We start from the raw sequence: 27319 nt of genomic DNA, 5'->3' as shown, positions 1-27319 counted from the left end.
GTTATAAAATAGTCTAGCTGCGTATATGTATGCGCCTAATTTTACAATTGGGCACGCACAGCCTTGCATAGTCAGGCTTGAGCTATGCCTGTGGGGGAATTTCATAACAGGAGCGTGTCCACGCCATTACCAAATTCACCAGTTTGTACACCAGTTTTCCCAGTCTAGATCTAGATCCTCCAGAGCCCCCTGGCAGTGGTGCAGTGAGAGGGGGGCGGGAGCCAAGGCCCCCAGACATCAGGCTGTAGGGCTCGCCCAGGAGCCTTTTTTGTATTTTTTTTCAGTACCGGGAGCTCCTGAAAGCTCCAGGTCCTGCTAAAGAACAGGCCCAGATGAAATTGCATGCGGGCAGGCCTGGCACTAATGGGTGTGCAAGCCATGCAAGTGCACAAGGCAGCACCCCTGGGGGGGGGGGGGGGGGGCGCAACGGCAGAAGACGAGAACCGCAAGCCCATCAGTGCATCTCATCCCACCAGCAGCCAAGAGGAAGAGAAGGTCCACGGCAAGAAGAGGCCACCGGTGGAGCCCATCCCACTGGCGGTTGAAGAAAGAAGTGGGAACCCGTTCTCCTGCTCCTTCATTGTTCTGCCATGTGCTATCTCAAATATGTACAGCTAGCATGTGCTCTATGCTGATCTCGTGTTGCACAAGATCAGCATAGACGATGTACTAGCTTCATGAGATTTGAGTAGCACAGGGGCTGGCATACAAAGAAGAGCAGCAGAATTGGCTCCCCCATCTGCTTCCAGTGGTAAGTCTGTGTGTGTGAGTGAATGAAAGCCTGACTGGGGTGTGTGTGAATGAATGAGAGTCTGATTGGGGTGTGTGTGAATGTGAATGAATGAGAACCTCACTGGGGTGTGTGGTGTGTGTGTGAATGGGAGCCTGACTGGCGTGTGTGGTGTGTGTGCAAATGGGAGTCTGGCTGGGGTTTGTGGTGTGTGTGAATGGGAACCTGGCTAGGGTGTAGGTGTGAATGGGAGCCTGACTGGGGTGTGTGTGTATATACAAGAACCTGACTGGGGTGTGTGTGTGTGTGTGTGTGTGTATAGGAGCCTGTTTGTGTGAATGGGATCCTGACCGGGGTGTGTGTGTGTGTGTGTGTGTGTGTGTGTGTGTGTGTGAATGGGATCTTATCTGGGGAATGTGTGTGTATGAGAGAGTGGGAGCATGCATGTGAGAGTATGTGTGTATGAGAGAGAGGGAGTGTCAGTGTGTATGAGAGCCCATGCGTATGAGAGAGAATGTTTATGTGAGAGCCTCTGTGTATAGGAAAGAGAGAACGTGTATGTGTATGTGTGTGTGTGTAAATGTGTTTATGAGAGAGAGGGAGTAGATGCATGCAGGTATGTATATGAGAGCCTGTACATATGAGGGACAGGGGCATTTGTGTGAGCATATATATATAAGAGAGAGGGAGCATGTATGTATGAGAGAGAGAGGGAGAGTGCATGTGTGTGAGCCTATGCGTAAGAAAGAGAGAAAGGGAACATTTATGTGATCCGTCAAACAGATCCTATCTGTTTGAGAAAGAGGGAGCTTGTGTGTATGTGTGAGAACACATATGTATGAGAGACAGGGAGCTTACATGTGTGTAAGGAACTGCGAGTTTTGGCATGAGTCAGACTATGACTGAGTGCAAACGTCTATACAAAGACCAGGCTGTGGCTGACGTCAGGCAAGGACAAGACTGAAGGCTTGAGTCAAGGCTTATGGCTTGAGGTAAGGCTGATGGTTTAAAACAAGGATGAGACTGAAGCGAAGCTGAAGACTGCAGCAGAGCCACAGGCAATGACTGAAGCAAATTTGAAGGCTGAGAAGACGGAACGAGGCTCACGCCGAAGGCAGGAACTGGCTGACACAGAAGGCAGGAACCAAGCTGGAACCAGGCTGATGCTAATGCAGAAACCAGGTTGGAGGGCTTGAGCAAGACAGAAGACTAGAACCAGGAGGAGGAGAAGCAGGAACTGTGTTCAATTCTGGTCACTGCATCTCAAAAAAGGTACAGAAAAAGGTGACCAAAATGATAAAGGGGATGGAATGGCTCCTCTATGAGGAAAGGCTAAAGAGGCTAGGACTGTTCAGCTTGGAGAAGAGATGGCTGAGGAGTGGGGGATATATTATAAAGATATATAAAACCATGCATCCCATGTCTCATCTGATTCCAATGCTGTACCAGGGGTGCATTCTCCCTTTTTGTGTGAATATTACTTAAATGTTCCACTATTCTCACCTTAATCGATATCTTAGTCTGACCAATGTAAAAAAGTTTACATGGGCACATAATTAAGTAAATCACTTGGGTAGTCTTACAATCAAATGTCCCCAGATCACCCCTAACTTATCCAGCTAAATTCTAGCTTCCTAACTTATTAGCTGGCTAGAATTTAGCCATATGTATCCAAATATTCATTTAGCTGGTTAACTTCTAGATTAGATGGCTAAATCTTTTTGAATATGGATCTTTAACGTTTGGGTACATGCCAGGTACTTATAGCCTGGATTGGCCACTGTTGTAAACAGGATGCTGGGCTCGGAGGACCCTCAGTCTTACCCAGTATGGCAACTTACGATCTTATGTTCATTTCTTTTCTGGAGTTTCTATTAGTGTAATTTTCTTGCCCTTAAGCATTTCTACAAGGAGGATTGGGGGGGGGGGGGGGGTGCATCAGGCAGGCAACACAAATATATTGGACCCCAAGCACCAGAGATCCTTGCTACGCCTCCCCCCTCTTTAGCCTGCATTTCACCCAGTTATCCCAGATTCCGTAAACCCCTCAGGAATGGCTGTTTTGTTTTTTTTAACTTACACCTATTTCACAGAAGAAGTAAACCTAATCAGCACTGGACCTGGGCATGCACCCAGGCATGTAGGTACATGCGTGCTGCATATCTCTTGGTCATGTGCCAGAATGCCCATGCCCCACCCACACCATGCTCCTTTTTTCTCCGATGCAAAATGTGCACACGTTGGCACATGCGCGCACATCCCCCACTTTATAAAATTGGGTGGACTTGCACGTGTCTTACTTGCACACACATTCCTCAATTTTGGTGCACGCCTGACATAAAATTCAACTCTAAGTGAAGATATGTATTCATAGTTAAAGAGCTGCTTTGTATATTTGTATCTATAGTGGGTTCTTTCGAGGTGGGGTATTTGACCTGTGGTCTTGATCACACAGACAAACTAAGAAAATAATAACACTGACTGTCTTTTGTGAAATAATGAAAAGCCGTATTTTCCTGACGTGTATATCTATATATATATATATATATATATAGATATATATATAGATATACACGTCAGAGAACCCTAAAATAGGGTAAGTAACATCACTAATGTTTTAAATGATTTGAAAGATGCTTAATGTTGCAAGCTTTATTACACAGTGGCAAAAAGCATTTCAGAAAATAAAATTGGCACAATAACACACATTTATATTTATCAATTGGCCTAGTCAATCATTCCTTATTCACACAGCTTCTAAACTCTCTGTAGCGTTATGTATTTATAACATGTACAGATATTGACATAAAACATTGCCAAAATATATACAAAGTGCTTGTAATGAAACAATGACACACTTGCAATAGAGCTGGACTTCAAGAAAGTTACTTTGTGAATTGCAAATGAGTCACATGGAAGATACCTTCATTAAAATTGGAATACAGCTGAATCACAGTCCACAAGAAAGGATACTTTGTAATTGTTTCAAAGTTCTGTTGTTCCAAAGATGTTTCTGTAGTCTCTGGGACAGAGAGAATACAGGATATAGCAGAAGTAGAACAGAGAGAGTTATTTCTCTCTCTATACAATAGGTCAGATGATCCTCATTAAGAACACCTAAACCCCATCTAAGCTCAAGTGCCCCTGGAGTTTACTTGACCCAGAAATCTGGCCAATTTAAAATAGCAAGGTGTACCTCTGGGCTGCTGGAGCATGCACAGTGATTGGCCTCAGCATCTTTTGTCATTCATTGCAATCTCCATTCAGGTAATTGTATATGGGTAGCCTATTCTGACTTTTGGGGTATACCTGGCTCATCAGAATGTATATAGGCCACCTTTCCAGTGTGTGTTCAATATCAGGCCTACTGCACTCAGCGTAGCCTGCATAACAAAAGCTCCACATGTGCAGTTATTTGGTGTCTCTCCACCCTGCAATGAAGTTTGATCTCAGATTCTTGTTCATCAGCATCTTCCACTGGCAGTGCACAGCCTGCAAATCATTATTTTTTAGGTATCTGGAACAGTTAAACACATCCCACCCACCAGTGGTGCAAGAATTGAAAACAAAAATCAAACCTCTGCTTCAAAAACCTATCCTAGTTCTTTCTAAAAGAAAAAAAATATATATACTATCTGAATGTCAGATGGACATGCAGATAGCAAATTCTGTTGAACCATGAACACAGAAAATAGCAGTTAAGGACCAATACAACTGCACCAATTCAGAGAATCAAAATAGTGGTATCTGCAAGTAAGTATGTAACTAGGTATTAACTAAGTGTGTCATAAAAATATTTCATCATGATAATCAGTTGTTACATAAATAAAAACTGTATCTAAGTAAGACCACCCCCTATGGAACAAGAAAACATGAAAGCAGAGGTTATGCATAAATTGTGAGTATTTCAGTCCATAAAAGGAAATGTTGAAAGGGTTCATTCTGTTTCAAAAGTTGTGATGTCACCACCATAGAGTTATAGAGGCACAGACAAATGATATGTACAGTTCTTTCAGCACTGTGCACTTTTTCATTAAAGCACAGCTGTTGCATAGGAGGTGGACCCTTGGACCGAGGTAGGGTTGACGCTACCTATAGGAGGGATCCTACAGGTCCCCACTATTGGCACGTGGAGTGGACTGACTGACGGAGGCCGGATGGAGCTTCACCAATACCAGCCCTCGTTCCCCGTGGGTTGAGCCTTTGGGTGCTGGGGCCAGCTGGAGTTAGGTGGGCCTCCATCTGTAGATGTCGAAGGAAGGGTTGCAGCCCAGAGGCAGCAACAGCTGAGGTGGAAAGTCTGTACTGGATGAGGCGGAGTCCTGGAGACCCAGGTGCCAATGGGTACCAAAGTCTGACAGGGGGTGCCCGAGCAAGAACAGGCCGAAGCCTGAAAAGCCAAGTCCAGGATGTAGACTGAAGAAGCATCATTGAACAAGCTGGAGTCAGGGCTGGTGGCAATCAAGGAGTGGTGGCAAGGCAAGGCTGAGGTCTGGACTAGGAGATGATCAGTAGTGTAGTCAGGCAAAGTGGAGGACCGGACTAGGAGATGATCAGTAGCGTGGTCAGGCAAAGCAGAGGTCGGGTCCAGGAGAAGATCAAGGGCGTGTTCAGGCAAAGCAGATGTCAGGTCCAGGAGAAGATCAATGGCATGGTCAATCAAAGTGGAGATTGGGTCCAGGAGAAGATCAATGGCGTGGTCTGGCAAAGCAGAGGTTGGGTCAGGAGGAGATCAGTCTATGAGGAAAGCTGGGGAGCAGGAACACAGGAACGACGAAGACAATCAGGAACAGGAACTCGAAGGGAACAGGAACCAGGAACACAGAGGAATCACCAGGAGGCAATGAAGTACACGACCAGCGTGGAGACCTGTTGCAAAGGTGACTAACAGGTGCCAAGCCCGGCCTTAACTACCAGAACTTCAGCGATGTCATCATCCGGGGCCATGGCCAGGTTCGCACCACGGGCCCTTCATAAGCAGGAGTGATGCGCACGCGCCTAGGGAAGGGCGCGATGCTGAACAGCGGCATCTCTCCGCGGGCCATGCAGAAAGACCTGTCGTAGAACACAGGAGCTTGTTGCAGTGACAGGAGCACCAGGGTTGGCCCGAGGACGGAGTTGGCGGCCTATCGCCATGAGGGATGTGGAGCCAGATGCTGGATTTGGCATTAGAGGGTAAGAGAGCCTGGCCGCGGGCTTGCTGCAGCCAGCACATGCAACAACAGCCTCTGCATTCTCATCATTAAGTCAGATGTTGTGTTTATGGATTTATACCTGATATAAGATCAACAAAAATGTAAATTAAGTAATAAGGAAATTATATGATAAATGTCAATAACTTTCTGTATCTAATATCTATGAATATCTACATAATATTGTTTCCCATCCCCCTATTTAACATACATCATTCAAAGATACAAGCAGTCTAGGTGCTCATTCATTCATTCATTCATTCATTCAGGCACTGCATAGAGGACTATGACACAAAATATTTATTTCACTGAACTGACCGCACAAGTTCATTCATTGCACTTTTCTCATCAAACTCTACTATTTTCATCTGCATGACACACAAAAGCAACATATAATGACAGTTATCAAAGTAGTCTTTCAAAAAGAAAAGTATTGGGAACATTCGCAAATGTAAAGCTAGGCATTAAATAGCTATTTGCCAAGCAAGTAGAAACATTTTATGTGCTAAAAGGGCAAATGACATGTGCTCTCTCATTTAACATGCACTGTTAGCACTTAGTGTGCAATGCAGCCTTTGCAAATTTGGTCCACATGTTTGGTCCACAACCTCCTTATTTTCAGAAGGCTTCCTACTGTTCTGTGAATACGGTAAACAGGCCTGGATTTGTCAATACGTACACTAGGCCTGTGCCTAAGGTGGCAAACATCTGGGGGGTAGCAGGCTGGCTGATGATTTTCTGCCTTTCAGCTGTACTAAATTTCACTCAGCAGAGAAATGCACTCTGTTTCCTAATCCCACTCAGGATGTAGGGAACAGGAGTGGAGAGGGAGTAGAGAGGGAGTGAACCTGCAACAGACAGACCAAAGGGAGATCATTTTTTAGATTAGCAGCATCTGAATAGAGATAATTGAAGAGTGGGAAGAGAGGCTGGGAGATGAGAAAGGGATTGGCTAGAAAGTGTAAGTCTGTGATGGGAGGGTAGGGGGCAATGTTTGTGTGTATGTGAGAGAGAAGGGATTGATGTGTTGAGTTCGTGGACCCTTGAGCCATCTAGGGATGATGAAGGCGCACTGTGAGAAGGCCCTCAGCGAAGGTCGTAGCCGGGAGGCGGATCAAGTCAGGAGAACAACCGAATCTTCACCACTGGAAGCCCGAGATCCTCCCAGGAGGAGCCCTTGAGGATCCGAGCCGCTTGGACTTATGTGCGGTCTTCTGAAGATTAGAGTCCAAAGAGTAGTCCTGAAGTTGTGAAGCGGAGGAGAGGTTGGAGCCAGGAGACCAACAGGAACTTCACCACTGGAAGTCCGAGGTCCCCCCAGGAGGAGCCCGTGAGGACCCGAACCGCTTGGATTTAGGCAAGGTCTCTCAGAAGGAGTGAAAATGGAGCAGTCCAGATCAAGACAGGCAGCAGACAGGCAGGACATGGAACAGACTAGGAGTCAGGGCAGGCAGCAGACAGCAGAGACCAAAGACGAGCCAAGGGTCGAGAAGGCAGCAAGCAGGATACCAGAGGACAAGCTGAAGTCAGGAGCCAGGAAGATGAGCTAAAGTCAGGAGCCAGGAAGACGAGCCAAAGTCAGGAACAGAAGCAGGCAGGGATGGGCTGGAGCAGGAATGAGGGACATGCAGGATCAAGGACCGAAGACAGCAACTAGCAACCTCAGAGAGAGGGAACCTCGTTGCAAGGCAAGGTGTAAGTCAGGCTGCAGGGCTTAAATCCCTGCCGGCGTCTGACGTCCTACCGAGGGCGGAGCCATCTTTCCCGCGCTGGTCCCTTTAAACTTGAAGCCCCTGCGCACGCACACGCCTAGGGAGCGGGGCCCGCCGGAGAATGGCGGCGGCGTCTCCCTCACAGAGGGAGTGCCGCGAGAAGGAGCCAGCCAGGCCTGAACAGGCCTCAAGGATGTCGCGGTTGTTCGGATCAGCTCAGAGGTAGGAAGGGGGACAGGAGTGCGGCCCGAGACCGTAACATGATGCCAAGTGTATAAATGTATGTCATATTGGATGAGATGTTACTGAGGGGATGTAAGGAGGAGCCGGACCAGAATGTGGTAGGGATACTTCCCTCTTCTCCTCTCCTCCCCACCCACTAAAATTCAGATATTCCATTCCTTGATTTTAGATTCTATTTCCCAGATCCTGGAACTTCCTTTCTACCTCTCCCTTCCTCCTAGATCCTAGAGCCCATTCTCCAACCGTTCCTACTCCCTCCTCCTCTTCCACATCCCAGATTCCTAATCTTTCCCATCTTCTATCCTCTTTCCTTCTAACACTCATCCCCCTTTCTCCTCACCCCATGTCTTATCCTCCTCCTTTACTCTTCCTATTCCTGAGGTCTCCTCCCTGTACTAATACTTGAGATCACTTTGCTTCACCCAATAAAAATAAAATAATATATACTAATTATTCTAATAAATATACTGTAAAGCTAATTTATTTTTATAATCTAATATAAAAGATGGAAATGCTTGCCAATTTGCTTCAGAATTTTTAAATTTTTGCCACAGAATCTACTCCTGAGCTGCCATTGGAAACTAGGGGACTTTGCCTTAGCCTCAGGGGGCGAGGGGTGCATGGGGAGAGGGGTAACAGGAGTAACAGGGGTTGACAGTGCCTAGGGGCACCAAAACCCTAAATCCGTCTCTGACAGTAAGACTCTTTTCAAACTGGAAGCTGAAAATGAAAAAAATAAATCAGCTGCTCACAGTCCAAAAAATCCCAAGAATGACAGCACTGATTGGCGTGACTAAAGGAGATATTCTGCACAGTGTCTCTCTCAAGATAGCTTGTCAGTAAATTATAGCAGAACGCAATTAGATACACATAAGTGCCATGTGCCACATGCATCACAGTATCTTGTGAAATGCAAGGATGAACCTCCTTGACTGGAAGTTATTAATTCAAGCCAAGAATCCATTAATTCCTTTCCCATGAACAGAATGATGCAAACCAGTTTTGTTACCGATCCATGAATGACTATAGAGGTGCAAACTTAAATTTAAAAAAAGAAAGATTCACAGACTAGTGTGAGGAATCTGCCAAAGGTCTGTCAGTTCATCAAATAAAGAACCCTTTTCTTTTCCTTTAAATCTGAGGAATAGCCTAGTGCTTAGAGCAGTGGGCTATGAACCAGGTGACCAGTGTTCAAGTCCTGCTGTTGCTCCTTGTGACCTTGGGCAAGTTACTTTACCCTCCATTGCATCAGGTACAAATTTAGATTATAAGCCCTCTGGGGATAGGGAAATACCTACAGTACCTGAATGTAAACTGATGTGATATCTCAGATTGAATGTTGGTAAATAAATAAATGTGAAGCCCTCAAACTGGTGAATCTGTTGCAGGGATATTTCTCTGTCTGGAATCTGGTCAAATTTTGCCCAGATGTGCTGGGGAGGATTCAGTGAATTTCCTCAGTGCACCTGGAGAAAATCTGAAAATTCCGTTGAACTCGATGGGCTGGAATTTGCCCGGTTTGAGTTCAACCTCGAGTTTCTGTATATCTTTAGTAATTAATTAATGGCACAGCATCAACTGACTCTTTTCTCATTTTCTTGTGCAGGAAATATGCGAGAATCCTCAGTTCATCATTGGTGGTGCCAACAGAACTGACATTTGCCAAGGAGAGCTAGGTAAAAAAGCACTTTGCCCACCCACTCTATTGAAATGTAATGTTACATTTTTTTATTTCAGCTTATTCTTGCATTACTAGATTTAGGGAAACTAAGTTCGTTTGTGACATCTCTTCAATATACTGATGATATGCATATTGACAAACAATAACCCTTTTAAGGGCAAGGGTAATGACTGAGTGAATATGGTACAAGCAATTTTGTTGGTTGTTTTCCTGTAATATTTAATTGTGAATTTTTTTTATACAAGTAAAATATTTAAAGTTTTCACAAATATTGTATGAAAAAATGATCCATTAAAGAAATGCCAGGATCATTTTCTTCTGTTTCAGTTTTATGCAGTGACCTTCTCTGACCAATAATGCAAAGCAACTTCTCATATAAATATATATATTTATTTATTTATTTAAGAACTTTTAATATACCGACGTTCGTGAAACACATCACGCCGGTTTACAATTAACTCAAAGCAGGAGGAATTACATTGAACGAGGTGCAGAGAGTGGGAGCAGGCAAGAAAAGGGGGAAGGGGGGGACAAGGGGGGAAGAAGGTAGAAATAAAATGTAGCGAAAGGAGCAACCATGATAACTAAAAAGTAACATATTTACATCAGTTCAATTGAAAATTACTTCAACAGGGGAGGAGTAAATAGGGAGAGGTATAAGACATGTGCGGCTGCTGGAAACTACATAAGCATAAATTATAAAAGCAGGGCGATGGATAGATTCTGGGTAGAAGGAGGGAAGGGGTCTATGTTTGATTAGCATCTGGGTAGGCCTGCTTAAACAGCCAATTCTTGAGGCCTTTTTTGAAAGTGTGTAGGGAGGGTTCAAGACGGAGATGGGTGGGAAGGGAATTCCAGAGGGTGGGGCCCGCAATAGTGAAGGCTCTTTCTCTGCAGGATGAAGCATTACAGGAAAGACTGTCGTTTGGATAACATTTCCTGAAAAATAAAAATTGGCTTTCAATTTTTTTTTTTTTTTGCAACAAAGGAAAAATGGAGCAACACTGAGAAGATAATTTTCAAAAGGTTTCAGCAATTAAAATTGGAAGTTATGTGTGCACACGTGTTTTGTAAAAGCCTGATGGATGTGCATACTGTCAGAAAAATAGGGACAATCTAGGGGCATTCTGGGGCGGGCTTCAATAGTTCTTGCACAAGTTAGTATTTTGTAAGCGGTATGCATGCATACATTTCTAAACGTGTCCATGCGCTCTTACACAGGGCTGACCTTAGTAGATGCAGGGCCCTAGAATGCTGAAATGATAGTGTTGGGATTGGGGTTACCATGCTGGTACAGGATCCCACCCAGAGTTCATGGCTTAGGGCGGTACTGCGGGTGCAGAGTATTTGAAAATACAATCTACCCCCTCCTCATCCCTCAGTATGGTTTCAAGTATGCATGCTATAAAGCGCCACGTGTACTTTTTAGCAGAATTGCGAGAGGGTGAATTTCAGACAAGCTAATTTAACCAGTGAATGACACAGTACTCACTATGGTCATATCAGATTTCAGAGATTTTTTTTTTTAATACAAAAGTAACATGACATTAGATTTTAGGAAAAAAAACCTCCTTTCTTTCAATAACCCAGCGAAAATGCCCAGACTGGTATTGCAGAACATTCCCACACAGCAAGTAATACTTGTATGCAATTCACTGGGGAAAGGTGACACCGTCTGCACCACAGGTGTTCCCAAACATCAGTGCAGATTGTCAGCGGAAGCTTCCAGGCACTGGCCTTAGCAGAAGGAATAAGAAACCATGTGCTGTCAGCAAATGAGAACTGAAACGCAGACGCTCAGTCTGCAATGCAGAGAGCAGCAATCCAACCCCATCATACTGAAGAAAATGCAACGGGACCCAAAGAGCTTCCAATTTTTTTTTTTAAGCTTAATATTACAGAGAGGAGCAAAATGGAATAAAGAAACAAGAACTGATTAAAAGAATTTCTTTATAAATTTCCCAGGCCACCCAAAGGAACAACGAGGCAATTTTCAAAACTATGTGAGTAGTTGCAGAGTCCGCCATTACTGTTCCCTGTAGATTTTGCACTAGTTCTCAAAGGGAAAGTAGGCGTGTATACCCCTTTTGAAATTTCCCCAGAAAAAAGTACACGCAGGGATTTGTGCCTGCTTTTTCTGTGGATACTTTTTCATACAGTTTTGAAAATGCAAACCATATGTGTTGTTGCCGCCTTCAATCTAACCCATCTCTGATCCTACCTCCTCTTCCCATGGGTAAAAGTAGGTACTTTATTGATTCCCTGTATGTCTGTAGGCTTGGGTAAAGGGTAGGAACTTTCCAGAGAGCCCATTTATACAGGTAGATGAATTTTGAAAATGGACCTCAAAATTTCTCCTTTCGAGATGTTTGTACCCCCTACTGACCTGGTGGCACTTCCTTTCAGTCTTCACATTTATTTTATTAATGCTGGTGAGATGACAGCCAGGAGATGGAGAAGGAAGAGCAGCAGTATGAGAGGTGACCTGATTCTCCATTAGAAATACCTGAAATTGATCAGATGGACAAAAGGAGTTCTAATTTCAAACTCTTTATTATTATTTTTTTTTAAATTCTTTATTTATCATTTTAAGTTTTAACAAACTGAAAAGATTCTGTACCTTCATCACAATCAGATATTTCAGAATAAACAAACATTAAATTAAATTTGCACTACATTTCTTATCCAATTTGTGTTATGTTACAATGAAGAAAAATTAAATCGTAAAGTAGGACAAGAGAAATTTTTAGGAGAAAATAATAGGAAATACATCAAGATAATATGGCATTACATAGGATTTTAAACCGGAATCTTTTACATATTACCCTCATCCTAACTAGCTACTGGAGAAGAGGTGGATGGCTTACAGGCCAATACAAATTGCTGTACTTGATTTGGCTGAAAGAAAACAAAGGTTTCATCACCTCTTTTTAATAGACATCTACAAGGATACCTTAGTGTAAAAGTAAATCCTAAGGAAATAACTTCTTATCTAAAGACCCGGAAATCTCTTCTCTTTTTTTTGTGTAATTTGAGATAGGTCAAGGTAAATTCTTACCGCTTGGTCATAAAAAATAACTGGAAACGTTCTAAAGAAACTTTTCATAACTTCATTCACATCTCTAGTTGAAATAAAGGAAACTAATAAGGTTTTTCTAGTCTAGTATTTCTAAATTGGAATTTTCTATGAAATTTGTTAAATTATGCGAAATGGGTAACCCCAAAGTATCCCCAAGTTTGAAGCCCTTTTATTTAGAAAACAACACGAGTTTATTGATGGCATTTTATCTTCAGGAAAACCCAGGGCTTCTATTAGGAAACGTTTGAGAGTGGTGTATGAGATTTCCCCAACAATTTGAGGAAAATTTAAAATTTGCACGTTTAACTGACGAGTATTATTTTCTAAAATCTCCAATCTTCTAGATGATGCAAGTTGATCTTTAATTATAACCGAGTTTGCATTTTGAACTGCTTAAACTTTGTTCTCTATCTCAGCAACTTTATTAACAAGAGTTGAAGTAGTTTGCTGTAAGTCTGAGATCTTCTGCTGACTATTATAAGCGATTGAATCCACTTTGCTTTCAAGACGCTTTAGGAAAACGCCAAAGCCTGCCACCAAGTCCCAGAGAGCTTTTGGAGATTGCAGGCAAGACACCCTGAATGCAGGCAGGTGATATCTCCTGGTGTCCTTCCATACGGCTTACAGCTTTTTCACTCCCCAAATAAACCTTAGGTCAGACTATCAGGTTGCTTCCCCTATCGGCGTTCGTCTCTGCTCCAGCATTGGAAGAGCTGTCCACATCCTGCAAACTGCTGGCAGATGCTCCCTCAAACTCAGTCGCAGATACCGCGTCAGCAGCCTGCGACCGCTGGGGTCACGCTGCGCAGGAGGCTGTCGTTGGTCTGGGCTGAGGGACGTCTCTTCCATGAGAGGCTCCCGCTCTCCTGCACTGGGACCTCTATCGGACTCACCAACTCCCTCAAAACCATCCGGTTGGGACAAAAACCACAAGATCTCCAACTGTGTCAGGGAAGGTATGGGTTCAGAGGGAAAAACCCTCACTTTCCCCTTTCTTTTTGGTGGCATATCGATAGTTGTTCCAAGGAAACATCTCATCAAAATCACAGCGAGAGATCAGCGTTCCCTCTATGCCGCCATCTTGCTTCCCACCTCTCAAACTCTTTATTAATCTATGATATCCCAAGGAGGTATATAGCATTTTATATTTTTGCTTTATGTAATAATATATTGCTATCACAAAGCCTGCAGCTTTTAGTGGTATTCCTTCTTTATTTGCTGAATAGCAGAAGAGTCCCATTGTTTGCAATGCTCACTGCTAGACAGTGACTTAGAATTACATAGCGTGCCTGTGCTTTAGGTTCAGTATTTCTATTATGCAATAGTTAAACCTCCTGTGCAGCAGGCGCTAAGCAGAGATGAAGTGCAATTATCTCCCTTCCTGTCGACAAGCATTGGTAACTGTTATCCAACTACAGAATATTAGAAAATTGTTTTAAAATGTAAGAAAGCCTGAGGTCGGCCCAGCAGCAGTGCTGTGCACTGCCATGAAGAGTACGTGAGTTTTGGGGAGGTCTTTTGCTCCCTGGGCTGGCTGGAGCCAAGGATGCTGCAGAGGCAGAATTCACAGTTCCTGGGAATCCCATTCATTGTGCAATAGTGACTCCTTGTGGCTGGATTTAGGGGCCATTTTTGGAGGGTTCCAGAAAGATTTCTACTGCATGGTCCCCAGCTGAGGATTGTTGTAATGATTGGTTGTAGTGAGTTGGAAAGGGATATAAATTGGGTAAAAATCTCTGGGTAATTGTGAATTAAGTTCAGGGCGCCATAGCCCAATAAAGGCTGGTTCCTATTCAGTTGGAAGTTCCCTGAGAGTTGGGATCAGAATCTTCTTGGATTTGCACTGCTCATAAGAGCAAGAGAGAGCACACCCCTCTCCTGTTTAAATGAGAATGAAAAGCATAGCTCCTTGGATGCCTCTCCTATACTCCCTAGAAGACATCCTGAATCGAGCTCCCCCTAGTGACTTGTTGAGTCGCCTATATAACTTCTGCATACTGACCCATCCTTTAGGGGATAGACCTTGCTATCAGCCAGGCATGAACTGGGGATAGACCTTGCTATCTTGTTACCGCTATCCTGTTTCTCTCCTTTACTTAGTTTATCAGGCTCGCTGTTTTTTGAGCCCCAATTGTCCTACCCCCTTCCCCTGTTAATTGTAGTTTCCACCTTTTGTTATTATGTAAACCGATATGATGTGTACTTTAATGTTGGTATAGAAAACTGTTAAATAAATAAATAATAAATAAATAAATAAGAATGACCTCTACACCCATGTAAACTCCCCTTGCTGGAAATGTCTGCATTCTAAACCTATGTATGTAAAGCCTAGTGGCTTTACATACTTCTCTGCTTGAGAAAAGAAAACATATCTGAACCATTAGTAAAGACATCTTTTCTGCAAACATACATAATACAATATACAGAATTCAATATTCCCATTTCTACAATGGTTAATCAGTCCATCTGCGCTGGCACAGGTTCTGCGCTGGCACAGAGCTTGGAATTCTCAGGATACGGCTCCATGCCTAAAATAGAATACACAATCAGTATATATAAGTACATAGATATTAAAGCACATAATGGGCCAAATTTTCAAAGTCATTTATGCACATAAAATGCAGTTTTATGAGCTTAAATATATGGCTCCTTAGAAAATTTGATGACTTTTACATGCAAAAAAGCATGCCCATTACTCAGTTTTGCACATACATTTGCAAATGCAAAAAAAGATTTTACATACACACTTTCAATTTTAGAAAGTATGGGGTGAACTTTGAGAGTTGCTTGCATTAAAAGGCCTGTATACACAAGTATCTGGGTCGAGTGCGAGCAATTCATATTTTAAAATGGCACAATTATGTGCATATATGCGCGTGCGTGAGCAACCAAACGTGTGGGGGAAAGGTGCAGAGTCAGGGCATGTTGGGGCGTTCTGGGTGTAAATACAAATTTACACATGTAAATTTGTATTTTAAATCCAGCAGCCACAGTTCATGCCTGGCTGTTAGCCACGAATATTTACTTATATGCTTGATGAGCTGGAAGTCTGAAGAAAACTCGTTTTAGGGCAAAAACTAGTGAGGGGGCTAGATGAAGAAGCAGAGAGTTCTGGATGATGTAGAGATAGGCTGGGCAAACTGCTGGACTCATTGGTCAAAGTGGCTATTTCCTTCATTGCTTGCATGTTTTAAAATCTACTTTCCTGTGCATGTTAAAGCCCACAAATTCTGAAGGAAGATACGAAATTTAAGTTTGCTCGTGTAGCCGTTTAAAATTAGGAGCACACGTGCAAGTGCCTGGAGTATTCCTTTTCCAACCCTTTCTCTATGGAGTTGTTAAACATATCCATACCTATTTCTGATAAATGCACCCCGTCCCCGCGAACAATCCTGCTTCCTCCATCCATGACCATTGATGCCTAACCCAAAAGCCTCCCTGCCACCCCATCCATTTACCCATCTGTCTATTCAGTTTCTTGACTCCTATTCTCCAAATTGCCTCTTCCCTATTTCACAAACGAATAATTATGTCGGACCAACCGATTCTCATGTTGGGCCATCTTATCCACAACTGGGAAAGGTCCTTCTTCATACAAGTTAGCAGTTCCCTGCAAGTTTTATATCCAATATCGTTCCCTCCCAAGTGAATGAGAAGAACATTAGGAGCGCCTCACATGTCTATCCTCTCATAAAGGAAAGGCAAGAGTTCATCCCACGTCATGCCCCTTTTACTGAACCAAGCTAGGCGCCATCTTTTTTATTTAACTCTAAACTTTCGCCATTCGGCCGTTTCAGCGCTCTTCTTTGCGCCCTGTGAATGTATGAATGGCCCAAGGGATCCAGGCACATCCCACGAAGTTCCTTGACCCCTTGCGATCTGTAAAACAAACACAAATCATTAAACATCACCCCCCCCCCAATCCCCTACTTCACCGGGAATTCCTTATGAACGAATGTAAGAGTGAAAAGCATTGGACCTCCACCTACCTAATCCTTTAATTCCGCTATCCGATAAACCCGCTACCGCTGCCGAAGTTGCGGCTCCAATCCGAAAAGAATGGGCACTATATACCCTCGCATCTCTGCCCATTTTGCCAAGTGCTGCCCTCAGCATGCTGGTAAACTGATACCTCGTCAGCGGGCTGGCGTTCTCATGCATCAGAAAGGTTCCATCCCTCTTAGGCCGTACCTCCAAATACCGTTCCACTAGCCTGACTGGGCATACCCTCGTGTTCACATCTCGCTCCAATCTTCCGGACTTCGGCCTTTACAGCGATTCCTTGGCTTTGCCAATTTCTACAGACATTTTATTCCCAACTTTTCTCAACTGGTTGCCCTTCTCATGGCCTTTACTAAAAAAGGTGCTAACCCCAAGGATTGGCCCGAAGAGGCAATCTCAGCATTCTTCAGGCTGAAGCAAACCTTCTTACAGGAGCCATGTCTTCGTCACCTGGATCCAACTCGTCCTTTCAACATGGAGGTCAATGCTTCCACCATCACAGTTGGAGCAGTCCTAGGCCAACTCTCTCCTAAAGGGACCCTCCATCCCTGTTCCTACTTCTCACAGAAGTTCACTTCTGCAGAAAGGAATTATGGCATCGGGGATAAACAACTCCTGGCCATAAAGCTGGCCTTCAAGGAATGGCATCAATGGCTAGAAGGGGCACAAAACACTATTATGGTCTACACTGACCACAAAAACTTAGAGCACCTTCATCATGCCCAGTGATTGAACTACCCGTCAGGCTCACTGGTCCCTGTTTTTCTGCCGTTTCAACTTTGTGGTAAAGTACAGACCAGCCGCGAAGAACATCAGAGCAGACGCCCTTTCACAGTCCTTCAACTTCGAGGAGAATCCAGACTCCCTGGACATGTGATTGACCCTGCATGGATTTTACTGGCCACTTCACACACAGTTCCTACCGGAAAAACAGTGGTTCTTACTAGGCTTCGACAACGCGTGCCGGAGTGGTTCCACAATTCTCGAGTAGCGGGTCACCCAGGCCGGGCCCGAACCCTCACTTTACTTAAGCAATACTATTGGTGGCCTCAGATGGACTGGGACGTGAAGGCCTATGTGGATTTGGACCCCATCTGTGCCCGACAAAAGCCCTTGGTAGGGCAACCTTGGGGGCTATTACAGCCACTGCCAGCCCCCAAGGAACCTTGGACCCACCTGTCTACCGACTTTGTGGTAGACCTCCCTCTCTCTAATGGCAACCGCATCATTTGGATCATCATTAACCGCTTTTCCAAAATGGCTCATTTCACTGCACTCCCAGCCTTCCCATCCACCCTGGAACTGGCCAAACTATGCACCATGCACATTTTTTATCTCCATAGGCTGCCATGTCACATCACTTCAGATCATGGCATCCAGTTTACTTCCAAGTACTGGCGAGTCCTCTGCCACAAGTTCAATATCAAGCTAAACTTTACCTCGGCTTACCACCCCCAGGGGAATGGACAAGTAGAATATACAAATCGGACCCTTAAAACCTTTCTCCGAGCATTTGTAAATGAAAGACAAGACAATTGGGCCACTCTCCTTCCTTGGGCAGAGTTTTCACACAATTCCTACATTAATGTGGCCTCTGGGTCTTCTCCTTTCCTTTAATATATAGGAGACAACTGCTTTCACCACTTCCTCTACCCTTGGTCATCCCTTCACCGGCATCCCAACTGAAAGTGCAGGAGCTTCACGATCCTTGGACCCGGACCGAAGGCATGATTCAAAAGGCAACTCAGAGAGCAAAGTATTTCACGGATAGACATTGGCGCCCTGTGCCCCAGTTTAGGCCAGGGGGTAAGGTCTGGTTAAGTATTCGTAATGTCCGCCTTCGAGTACCTTCCATGAGGTTAGCGCCTCATAACATCAGCACGTTCTCAATCCTGTGCCACGTCTGCCCTGTCACTTACCAACTCCAGCTCCCCACGACCTTAAGGATCCACGATGTTTTCCACATCTCTCTTCTCAAACCAGTGGTCTTGTCCTGGCCCACCAGGAGACCCCCGACTCCGCAGAAGGTATCCTCTGATGAAAATCAGGTATACCAAGTAAAAGAAGTATTGGACCTTCGCCACAGGAACAAAAGATGAGAGTATCAGTTATCCTGGGAGGGTTACGGCCCAGAAGAAAACTCTTGGGAGCCAGTATCCAACATTTTGGATAAAAATCTTCTCCAAAGCTTCCATACCTTACATCCAAGGAAGCCCAAGTGCTTGGGAGAGGGCTTAGAGGAGCTTTATAATGTGACTTGTCTGCTTCGTGTGGCTGGATGGAATGGGATGAGCGACAGATATCAAGATAGATGGGAGTATGGTGTTTCCTCTAGTACTGCCTTATATTTTACACACAGCAAAGATGGCGATTCCACTCGAAGTTAGGGGTAGTCAGTTATTTGTGCCTATACTCCAGGCCTGGAGATGGATGAAAGTCAAATATGATTTATCCCCGAGGGCATCAATATATTTGCCAATCAGGGGTAATAGAGCATTTCAACCTGGACTAGACCATGCTGTCTTTCGTAAGTGGGAGGAGGGGGTTCTTAGGATGATTGGTCAATTGCTAAAGGATTCTCGACAAGGTGTACTCACATTTCAATCCTTGAAGGAGAAATTTCTCATGGATAATAAAGACTTCTTTGCCTATTTGCAAAGGATATTTTCATAGCAGGTAATTTTGAGGGGGATATAGTTAAACTCACAGCTAAGGCTGGGCTACTCTCAAAATTATATCGAGGTATGTTGGGGGAGTGGATTTTAGATCCCCTTTCTAGTATACAAGTTAAATAGACAAGGGATATAGGCACTCCATTAGAGGAGGATGATGTAAGATTCTCCCTGAATAAGTTGGGTAAACTGGTAGAGATGGCTAACCTTCAGGAAATGCAATTCAAAATAATACATAGGCTTTATTTTTCACCTCTGAAAGCATTTAAAGCTCGTATTGCTTTGGGGAGTAACTATCTAAAATGTGGGACGCCAGATGGAAATTTTTTTCACTGCTTCCTTGTATATGCAAACATTCGAAATTTTGAAAAATATTTTTGATCACATCTCTACATGGTCAAGGAGTCCTGTCCCATCGGATGCTTCACTAGGGTTGTTGGATATTTCTGATGACTATGAGATGTCAGATAATGACCTATTGATGTTTGTATGCAAATCATGTTGATTGATAAAAAAAAAAAGTGTATGTTATTATAGTGGATAAGTGGAACAGTGGTGTATCCAAATGCATTATCTCTTGCTTATGAAAAAGTTATCTGTTTTCAAGAAGCAGTAAAAGGTAAATAATTGTTTTCAAAGTCTGGAACTTATACCCAGTTTCTTTGATGTTGAGGGAGAAGGAGGTGGTGGGGGGAGGGGGGGATGGTTTGAAAGGCAGCATGGCCATGAAATTTAATTTGTAAAATTGCAAGTTGACAAGTTCTGAAATATTTGTATTTGACCATAAGAACATTAGATATGCCATACTGGGTCAGTCCAAGGGTCCAGCATGCCCAGCATCTTGTTTCCAACAGTGGCCAATCCAAGTCACAAGTTCCTGGTAGGATCCCAAATATTAAACAGATCACAAGCTACTAATACTGGTAACAGCAATGGGCTATTACTTATTGATCAATAGCAGTTTATGGATTTCTTCTCCAGGAACTTATCCAAACCTTTTTTAAACCCAGCTACACTAATTGCCATAGTCACTTCCTCTGGCAATGAATTCCAGAGCTTAACTGTGTGTTGAATGAAAAAGAATTTTCTCTGATTTGTTTTAAATGAGATACTTGATAACTTCATGGAGTGCCCCCTAGTCTTTCTATTGTCTGAAAGAATAAATAACAGTTTCACATTTACCCGTTCATGTCCTTTCATGATTTTGTAGACCTCTATCACACACCCCTTCAGCCATCTCTTCTCCAAGCTGAATAGCCCTAACCTCTTTAGCCTTTCCTCATAGGGGAGCCGTTCCATGCCCTTCTCTGAGCTTTCTCCAGTGCAATTATATCTTTTTTGAGATATGGCGACCAGAATTGCACGCAGTTTTCAAGGTGCGGTCTCACCATACAGAGGCATTTTGACATCCGTTATTTTATTCACCATTCCCTTCCTAATAATTCTTAACATTCTGTTTGCTTTTTTGACCGCCACAGCACACTTATTAGGCGCCCCAGCCCTCGGGGATTCGGGCCGGGTCTCCTCACCCTGCATAGGCAAGAAGCCCACTCCAGCATCCCCCTGCCTCTGTCGCGTCCCAGCGCGGTTCGCCACCATTGCGGCCTGCTCGTGGCACTCCTGATGCCGCCGACACTGCTGCGATCCTTGGGCCCCCTAGGTGCGCACCGCACGCGTGCCTGGACTCAATTTAAAGGGCCAACTGTGGGAAAGTTCCCCACGGCCCGGGATGATGACGTCAGGCAAGCAGGTATATATTCCCTACCTAGCCACTTCCTCCTTGCCTCGGCAACAGGTCCAGCTCCTGGTGAGTGCGTGTTGTCTGCATCCTGATCCTACATTCCTGTGATTCTTCTGTCCCCTTCTCCAGAACCTGCTCCAGCCTTATTCCTGTTCCAACTAATATCAGACTAAGTCATAATTCACTCACTACAAGAGCTCTTTACCAATCCAACCTAGCTAGAGTTACAACAGTACTAAAACTTTCAATACAATGCTTTATTGTTAAACTACTGTAGTTCTGTAAATATCTGTAATGTAAGGATTGCTGCAAATTTCAGACTATAGCAGACTATAGCACTTCGATTCTGTTTCTGAGAGCAGATTCTAATAATTGCAGGATACAGGATATTGTACTTTACAATCACCTCTAGTTCTTACTCTACAAAGTACATAATGTTCTGACATAGCAACTTGTCTTACCTTTTTTTATTGCTTACAGGTGACTGCTGGTTCCTAGCTGCTATTGCTTCACTAACACTGAATGAAAAACTCCTTTTCCGTGTCATACCACATGAGCAGAATTTCACGGATAATTATGCGGGTATCTTTCACTTCCAGGTATGAATGATAGAGATGAGTTAGAACTGTAGTGATAGGCATTATTTATGTTGGGGGTTTTTTTTATTTAAAAAATTTCAAGTTGTACTTTCGTGACCCACTGATCAACACACCTTTTTATTATCATCTGGCCTTTGTTCCTGTTCTAAGGAGAGTGAAACAGGTAAGATTCTGGTCATGTTAGCTTAGCTCCAAACCCCTGCATCATTATTGTCTCTCAGAACAAAAGCTATTCACAAAAGCTATTCACAGATGCCTTTACACATCTGTTCTAGACTTTTTATAAACATCTAAGGATGAGTAAGAGTGTCTATCAATGTCAGATTGCCGCTTCAACCAGTCTTATCCAGTCTGGTGTGAGACTCAAGGTCATTCTCAAAGCCAGTTCTGTCCCATGATCCAACAACTGTTGCTTTCTGACGTATCCAACCCAGCTTTATTGCCCAGCTCATGCCTAGGATGTGATATTTATCAGGGGAAGATCTGTGGGAATTTAAGCAATTTCCACACTGTAAAGTACTAAACAAAAAATGCTGCATATGTAAAGTAAGGGTGTGACTGCAAAAAGATTTTGTGTCATTTATTATTTTTTTGTGGGGTTTTTTCTGCATTTTATTTATTTTTTTATTTATAGACATTCTAGTGCACCCTGAATCATTGTAGCACATTTTAAATTGTTTTAGCATGTTTGTTTTTTTGATTCATTTTGACTCCAGAACTATATAAAAGGAAACAACAAATGTCTCTTTTCAGTACTTCACCCGCCCCATCCAGCCTGTCCTCTGAGTCCCAGCAGAGTGTTGAGAAATCTTTTTACCACCCCCATATTCCTCCATGTTACCAAAATTCAGAGACATCAAATGATCAGAATTTACTGCTTTTTCAAGAGTTTTGTGATTTTAGTAGAAGCTTTATGAATGTCTGCCAGGGAGAGAGCAGAGTCCTTTCATGTTCAGATTGCATTTCAGATGTGCCCTGGTGGTGACTGGTTCACATGATATCCTACATTTGTGTTTACTAACTGCATCACTTCTCTGTAGCCTTTATCCTTGTCAAAAGTCAGTAAGAGCGTTAATTAGCTTTATCTGTCTTAGTTCTGGCGTTATGGAAATTGGGTGGATGTGGTCATTGATGATCGCTTACCTACATACAACGACCAATTGGTCTTCACTAAGTCCTCCCATCGAAATGAATTCTGGAGTGCTCTTCTTGAAAAGGCCTATGCAAAGTAAGTGTGAGCTCAGCAACTCATAGACTGTTCACGAAAATTCTAGCTCAGTGAATGTAGCAAGCTCCTTGCAGTATGTGCTTTCTGATGCATGTGTATAGGGGTCATAGGTATATTTTGTTAATGAATAGTATAAATGTATTGCCAAGCAAGAATCACATTGGGTTGTAACTGCTCATGGTAATAACTGGACTACTGTTTTGTCAATATTGTTATTAATAGTAGCATTATGAATGATGATTGTGAAAGGCTATACAGGAGAAAACACCAGAACACCTTAAAGGCTGGCCCCTGAGATCTGACACGCCCACCTTAAACCCTATAATTCAGGGAATCCTGGTCCTGGGTGGACATCCCTAGGGAAAGAGTATAACTAACCAGGCCCAGAAGGGAAGAGGAGGCCCTGGGAAGAGAAGGAACCTAGGGAAGGCCCAAGTTGCGAAGCTACAAACTGTGCTCCTATTTTCCTTGTTTAAATAACTGCTATGGTAAGCAGAGCTGTTTTTCTGTTGCTTATTAATAAAGGTTGATGAAAGACAAGCCAGAGCCTAGCCAGGGTCGGTTCTCTGACCAGCCACAAACTGCACACGGTGCCACATTGATAAACTAAGTAGGTTGCCTCACTCTGTGGAAGTCTGAACAATAACATAGAGGGCTCATACATAGGTATAGTTAGTTCTCAGATTTGCCTTCTATAGGGTTTTAAAGTTTATTTAAATTTTTAATTTTCTTGTCAACCCTCTTTCCATTTCTCTTTTACTTCTCCAAGACTTCATGGATCGTATGAGGCTCTTAAAGGAGGCAGCACCACAGAAGCCATGGAGGACTTCACTGGAGGGGTGACAGAGTTCTATGAGATAAAAGATGCACCCAAGGACTTGTTTAAAATTATGAAGAAAGCCACTGAGAGGGGATCACTCATGGGATGCTCTATTGATGTAAGCTATTTGGGTGAGGGAGAGGAATCATTGAGGGGGGTGGGGAGGTCATTGCTCTGTTGATGTGAGCTCTTTGGGGGGAAAAGAAATCAAAGAGGGGATGAGGAGGGCATCACTCATGAGTAATAGCCTATAAGAAGGTCTCAGAATTCATAAACAAAGAAGGACTTTTATTTAATCAAGGGATACAATACAATATTCAATCCTTAATATTCAGTTAACAACTTAACAGATCAAACCTTTTAAAGAGAGGCATTCCAATTTGTATTTTATTGTAAAACTGAAATTACACATCAGTTTTGTTGGAATTTTTAAATAATTTATTGGTAATAAAAGCTTCTGATTAAGCAAAACAGTTTAAAAGATCTGAGATTCTGTAAGGGTTGCAGTTTCCAGTATTCTCAGTGATAAGGAATGGTGGAAGAAGGGTGAATATAAGGCATGGGCAGGGAATAAATTTGTTAGTCCCCATTGCTTACCTTTGCTTTTAAGAAAACACCATACATTTTGATAAAACTAAGAGGTACTGATTTTCAGCGGCCTACGTAGGACTGACGTCTGCGTGTAGAAAGTACACAAGATTTTATCCCAGATTTTCAAAGCAGATTTATCTGCTTAAATCCACTCTGAAAATTCATGGGTGTCCTATCCCCAGAACCCGCACTGACATTCATTCACACATTTATACCCGGTTTGCATGTAGAGTTATGTACAGACTTTTGAAATCCTTGCCTCAACTCCACCCGCACCCCAGCCTCAAATGCCTTTTTGTAGTATGTGTAAAAGTATGCACACAACCTTCCTAGTCAATTTTCAAAGGGCCATTTATGTGCATAAAAGCCAGTTTTATGTGCGTAAACAGCTTTAAAAATCCACATCTCTATGTATTGATGAGAAAAAAAAATTAAGGAACTAGAAAAGTAAAAAATGGCTTATTATTATTTTATTATACACTTCATATTTTATTTGTTACTAGACTTGGGTCTTTTTTTTCCCTAGCTTTTAGTCTTGCAAACTGAGTATCAGTGAAGATCATCAACTTCAAAATGTTATTCTCTTGACAAAAACGCCAAAGCATTAAAACATTGCTCTTGCATTGTAGAATGTAATTTAATAATCTTACAGCCCCTATGTGCGAATGTATAGGCACAGATTTTATCAACATAATGAATTGTGATAGTTAACTGGTTGGTACCTTGAAGTCAGAAGCCCCTGATGGTGATGGGTCCTAGGGAGCGGTGCATTTGTTTATCGAGTAAAGGGGGTCCTGCTGGTGCAATTTATTAGCGCAATAACCTTGATCTTTAAATGCTGGGTTTCAAATTTGTATTAGAAACAAAATTTAGGAGTTACTGATCTCAATCTTTGCCACCTCATACAGCCTGTGAAATAACTGATAGTTTCTGCTCAAAGGAAGCCCAGAACTTAAATAAAACGTGCACTAGACCCGGTGCTTCCATTAGGCAAACTAGGCAGTTACCTACAGCACCAAATTTGGGGGGTAGCAAAATCCCACCAGCACGAGGCCCAGAGAGGGAGAGCCAATACTGTCAAAAAAAAAGGCATTCTGTGCTGAAGCTGCCGTCAATAGGTAAATTGGGAGTGGGGGTTGCATGGCCAAAGGTTTGCCTAAGGCACTAAATACTCTTGCACCGGCCCTGAAGGGAACTTATTGAGTTGTTTTAGGACAGCTCTCAAAAGGGATGGTACTAAATTAAGTTTTTTGCCATGTGGAATGCAGGCCTAAGGTGCTGTAGTATTCATGTCAAGCTTGTTCTGGCTTACACTACTTAAATATCTTGATAGGCGAGTTTTTTGTCAGGGTTGACAATTTAGTAGAGCTGGAGGGTACCACGGGAGACTACCAACATACTCTTTCTGCCAGGCACACTCCAGCCACAAAATGGATGGAGTGTGCCTGGTGGGGAGAAGGTTTCAACGGTCCCCTATGCACCTTAAAGGGAACATTACTGCCCAGCACCTAATTATGTTATCTGTGGCTCAATAAATTATTTGGGCTTCCAGCTCATTTGGAGCCAGGGCTGGGGTCTGTCTGGCACCATGAGCCTTCATTAACAACTACCTGGAGATACCCCCCACCCCCCCCCCCCCCCCCCCCCGCCATGTTATATTCTCCTCAGTGTGCCTGGTCTGGTTATCACAGAAACAGTCCTTCAGTCAGAGCCATACACCAGGCCTCCCATCAGAACCCTGCAGTCATGGGCCCCAACGCAGCTAATAGCTGTCACCCTTGGGCAATACCATAACTCTCTCCCACCTGGAGGCTGTGAATGCTGTCTCTGCAACATCCCCAGCCCCAGCTGACCCAGCGAGCAGAAAACCCAACTTGAAAATTTAACTGGGGGACCTTCCATATGGCAGTGTGCAGCACTGCTTTTGAGCCACCAAGCAGGCCCAAAATGTATGCATGCTTTATTTTATGATTCATGTATCAAAAGGAATGATGTACAGTATGTTCACATTCTGGTTAATTTTGTAAATATGAGTGACTTGGTAACTGGGAAGGGAGATGGAACTGGAGAGAAATGACTGGATAACCCACAAGGGACTTCTCTTAAGCAAATAGTAATAGAATCCACAAGGGAGGAGGTGAAACTGGACATGGTCCTTACAGATGGAGAACATTTTTCAGTGCTGTAAGAGGTGATCACCTGAGATTTAATGATCGTCATAGAGGTGTTGTGCGCCCCTTCTGCGCCCGGCCCACACATGGGCCTGCTCACCTTGCTAGTTCCTCTGCAGGTCACGGGTCGGCCTCCCCAGCAGCAGCCGCAAGCTCCTACAGGCCTCGGCATCCCGCAGCGGCGGTCGCCGGGCCTTCCACTGCGCACCAGGCCTCACGCCGGAGTTCGGCGTCCCCAGTGGCATTGGCCACGCCCCTACGTGCGTGCGGACCGTCCGGCCTCTGGTAGGGCCAGGGGCAGGTCCTAGCTCCACAGCGCGCCCTGATTGAACATACGATATAAGGAAGTCCCTGCCTGCACTTCCTTGCCTTGGCAATCGGGTCAGCATTCTATGTGTACTAGTTTGCCTCCGCGTTCACAGTCTTGTTCCAGTCTTGTTCTAGCCTTGTTCCAGCATCCTACTGTTCCAGCGTCCTTCTGTTCCAGCCTTGTCCAGCGTCCTTCTGTTCCAGCCTCCTTCTGTTCCAGCGTCTGTCTGTCCTGTCTCCTCAGATAGTACCCTCGGACTGTCTCTCTGCTACTGACCTCGGCCTGCTCCTGGACCATTTTGTTCACTGCCTAGATCTTGACCTCTGCCTGCCTTGTGACCTTGTCTGACCTCTGGAACCTGACCCCTGCTTCGATGACTACTCCTCGGACTGATCCTTGGATTCTGACCCCGGCTGCCATTGACCACGTCTCCTAATTCTGGCTTTGTCCCTTGCCTTGTCATCATCTACGCTGTACTGGCCTTCCTTGCTCCTCCAGACCTACAGCCTAGAGTCCGACCCCCCTCCCTTGCTGCTCGTGGGCACGCC

At 43.8% G+C, this 27319-nt stretch overlaps 1 protein-coding gene across 5 annotated transcripts in view; it reads left to right on the top strand.

The window, feature by feature from the left end:
• Window positions 1-27319, top strand: part of CAPN3 (calpain 3) — a 238611-nt gene that overhangs the window by 42890 nt on the left and 168402 nt on the right. For all 5 annotated transcript variants that reach the window (XM_029598629.1, XM_029598625.1, XM_029598628.1 and 2 more), the window contains exons 2-5: window positions 9484-9553; window positions 21533-21651; window positions 22746-22879; window positions 23649-23817. In XM_029598629.1, coding sequence (XP_029454489.1) covers window positions 9484-9553; window positions 21533-21651; window positions 22746-22879; window positions 23649-23817 — 492 coding nt within the window. The remainder of the gene's footprint in view (window positions 1-9483; window positions 9554-21532; window positions 21652-22745; window positions 22880-23648; window positions 23818-27319) is intronic.

The sequence above is a fragment of the Rhinatrema bivittatum genome, chromosome 4 (assembly GCF_901001135.1).
Source record: "Rhinatrema bivittatum chromosome 4, aRhiBiv1.1, whole genome shotgun sequence".
NCBI lineage: Eukaryota > Metazoa > Chordata > Amphibia > Gymnophiona > Rhinatrematidae > Rhinatrema > Rhinatrema bivittatum.
This window is presented reverse-complemented; position numbering and strand designations above follow the sequence as displayed.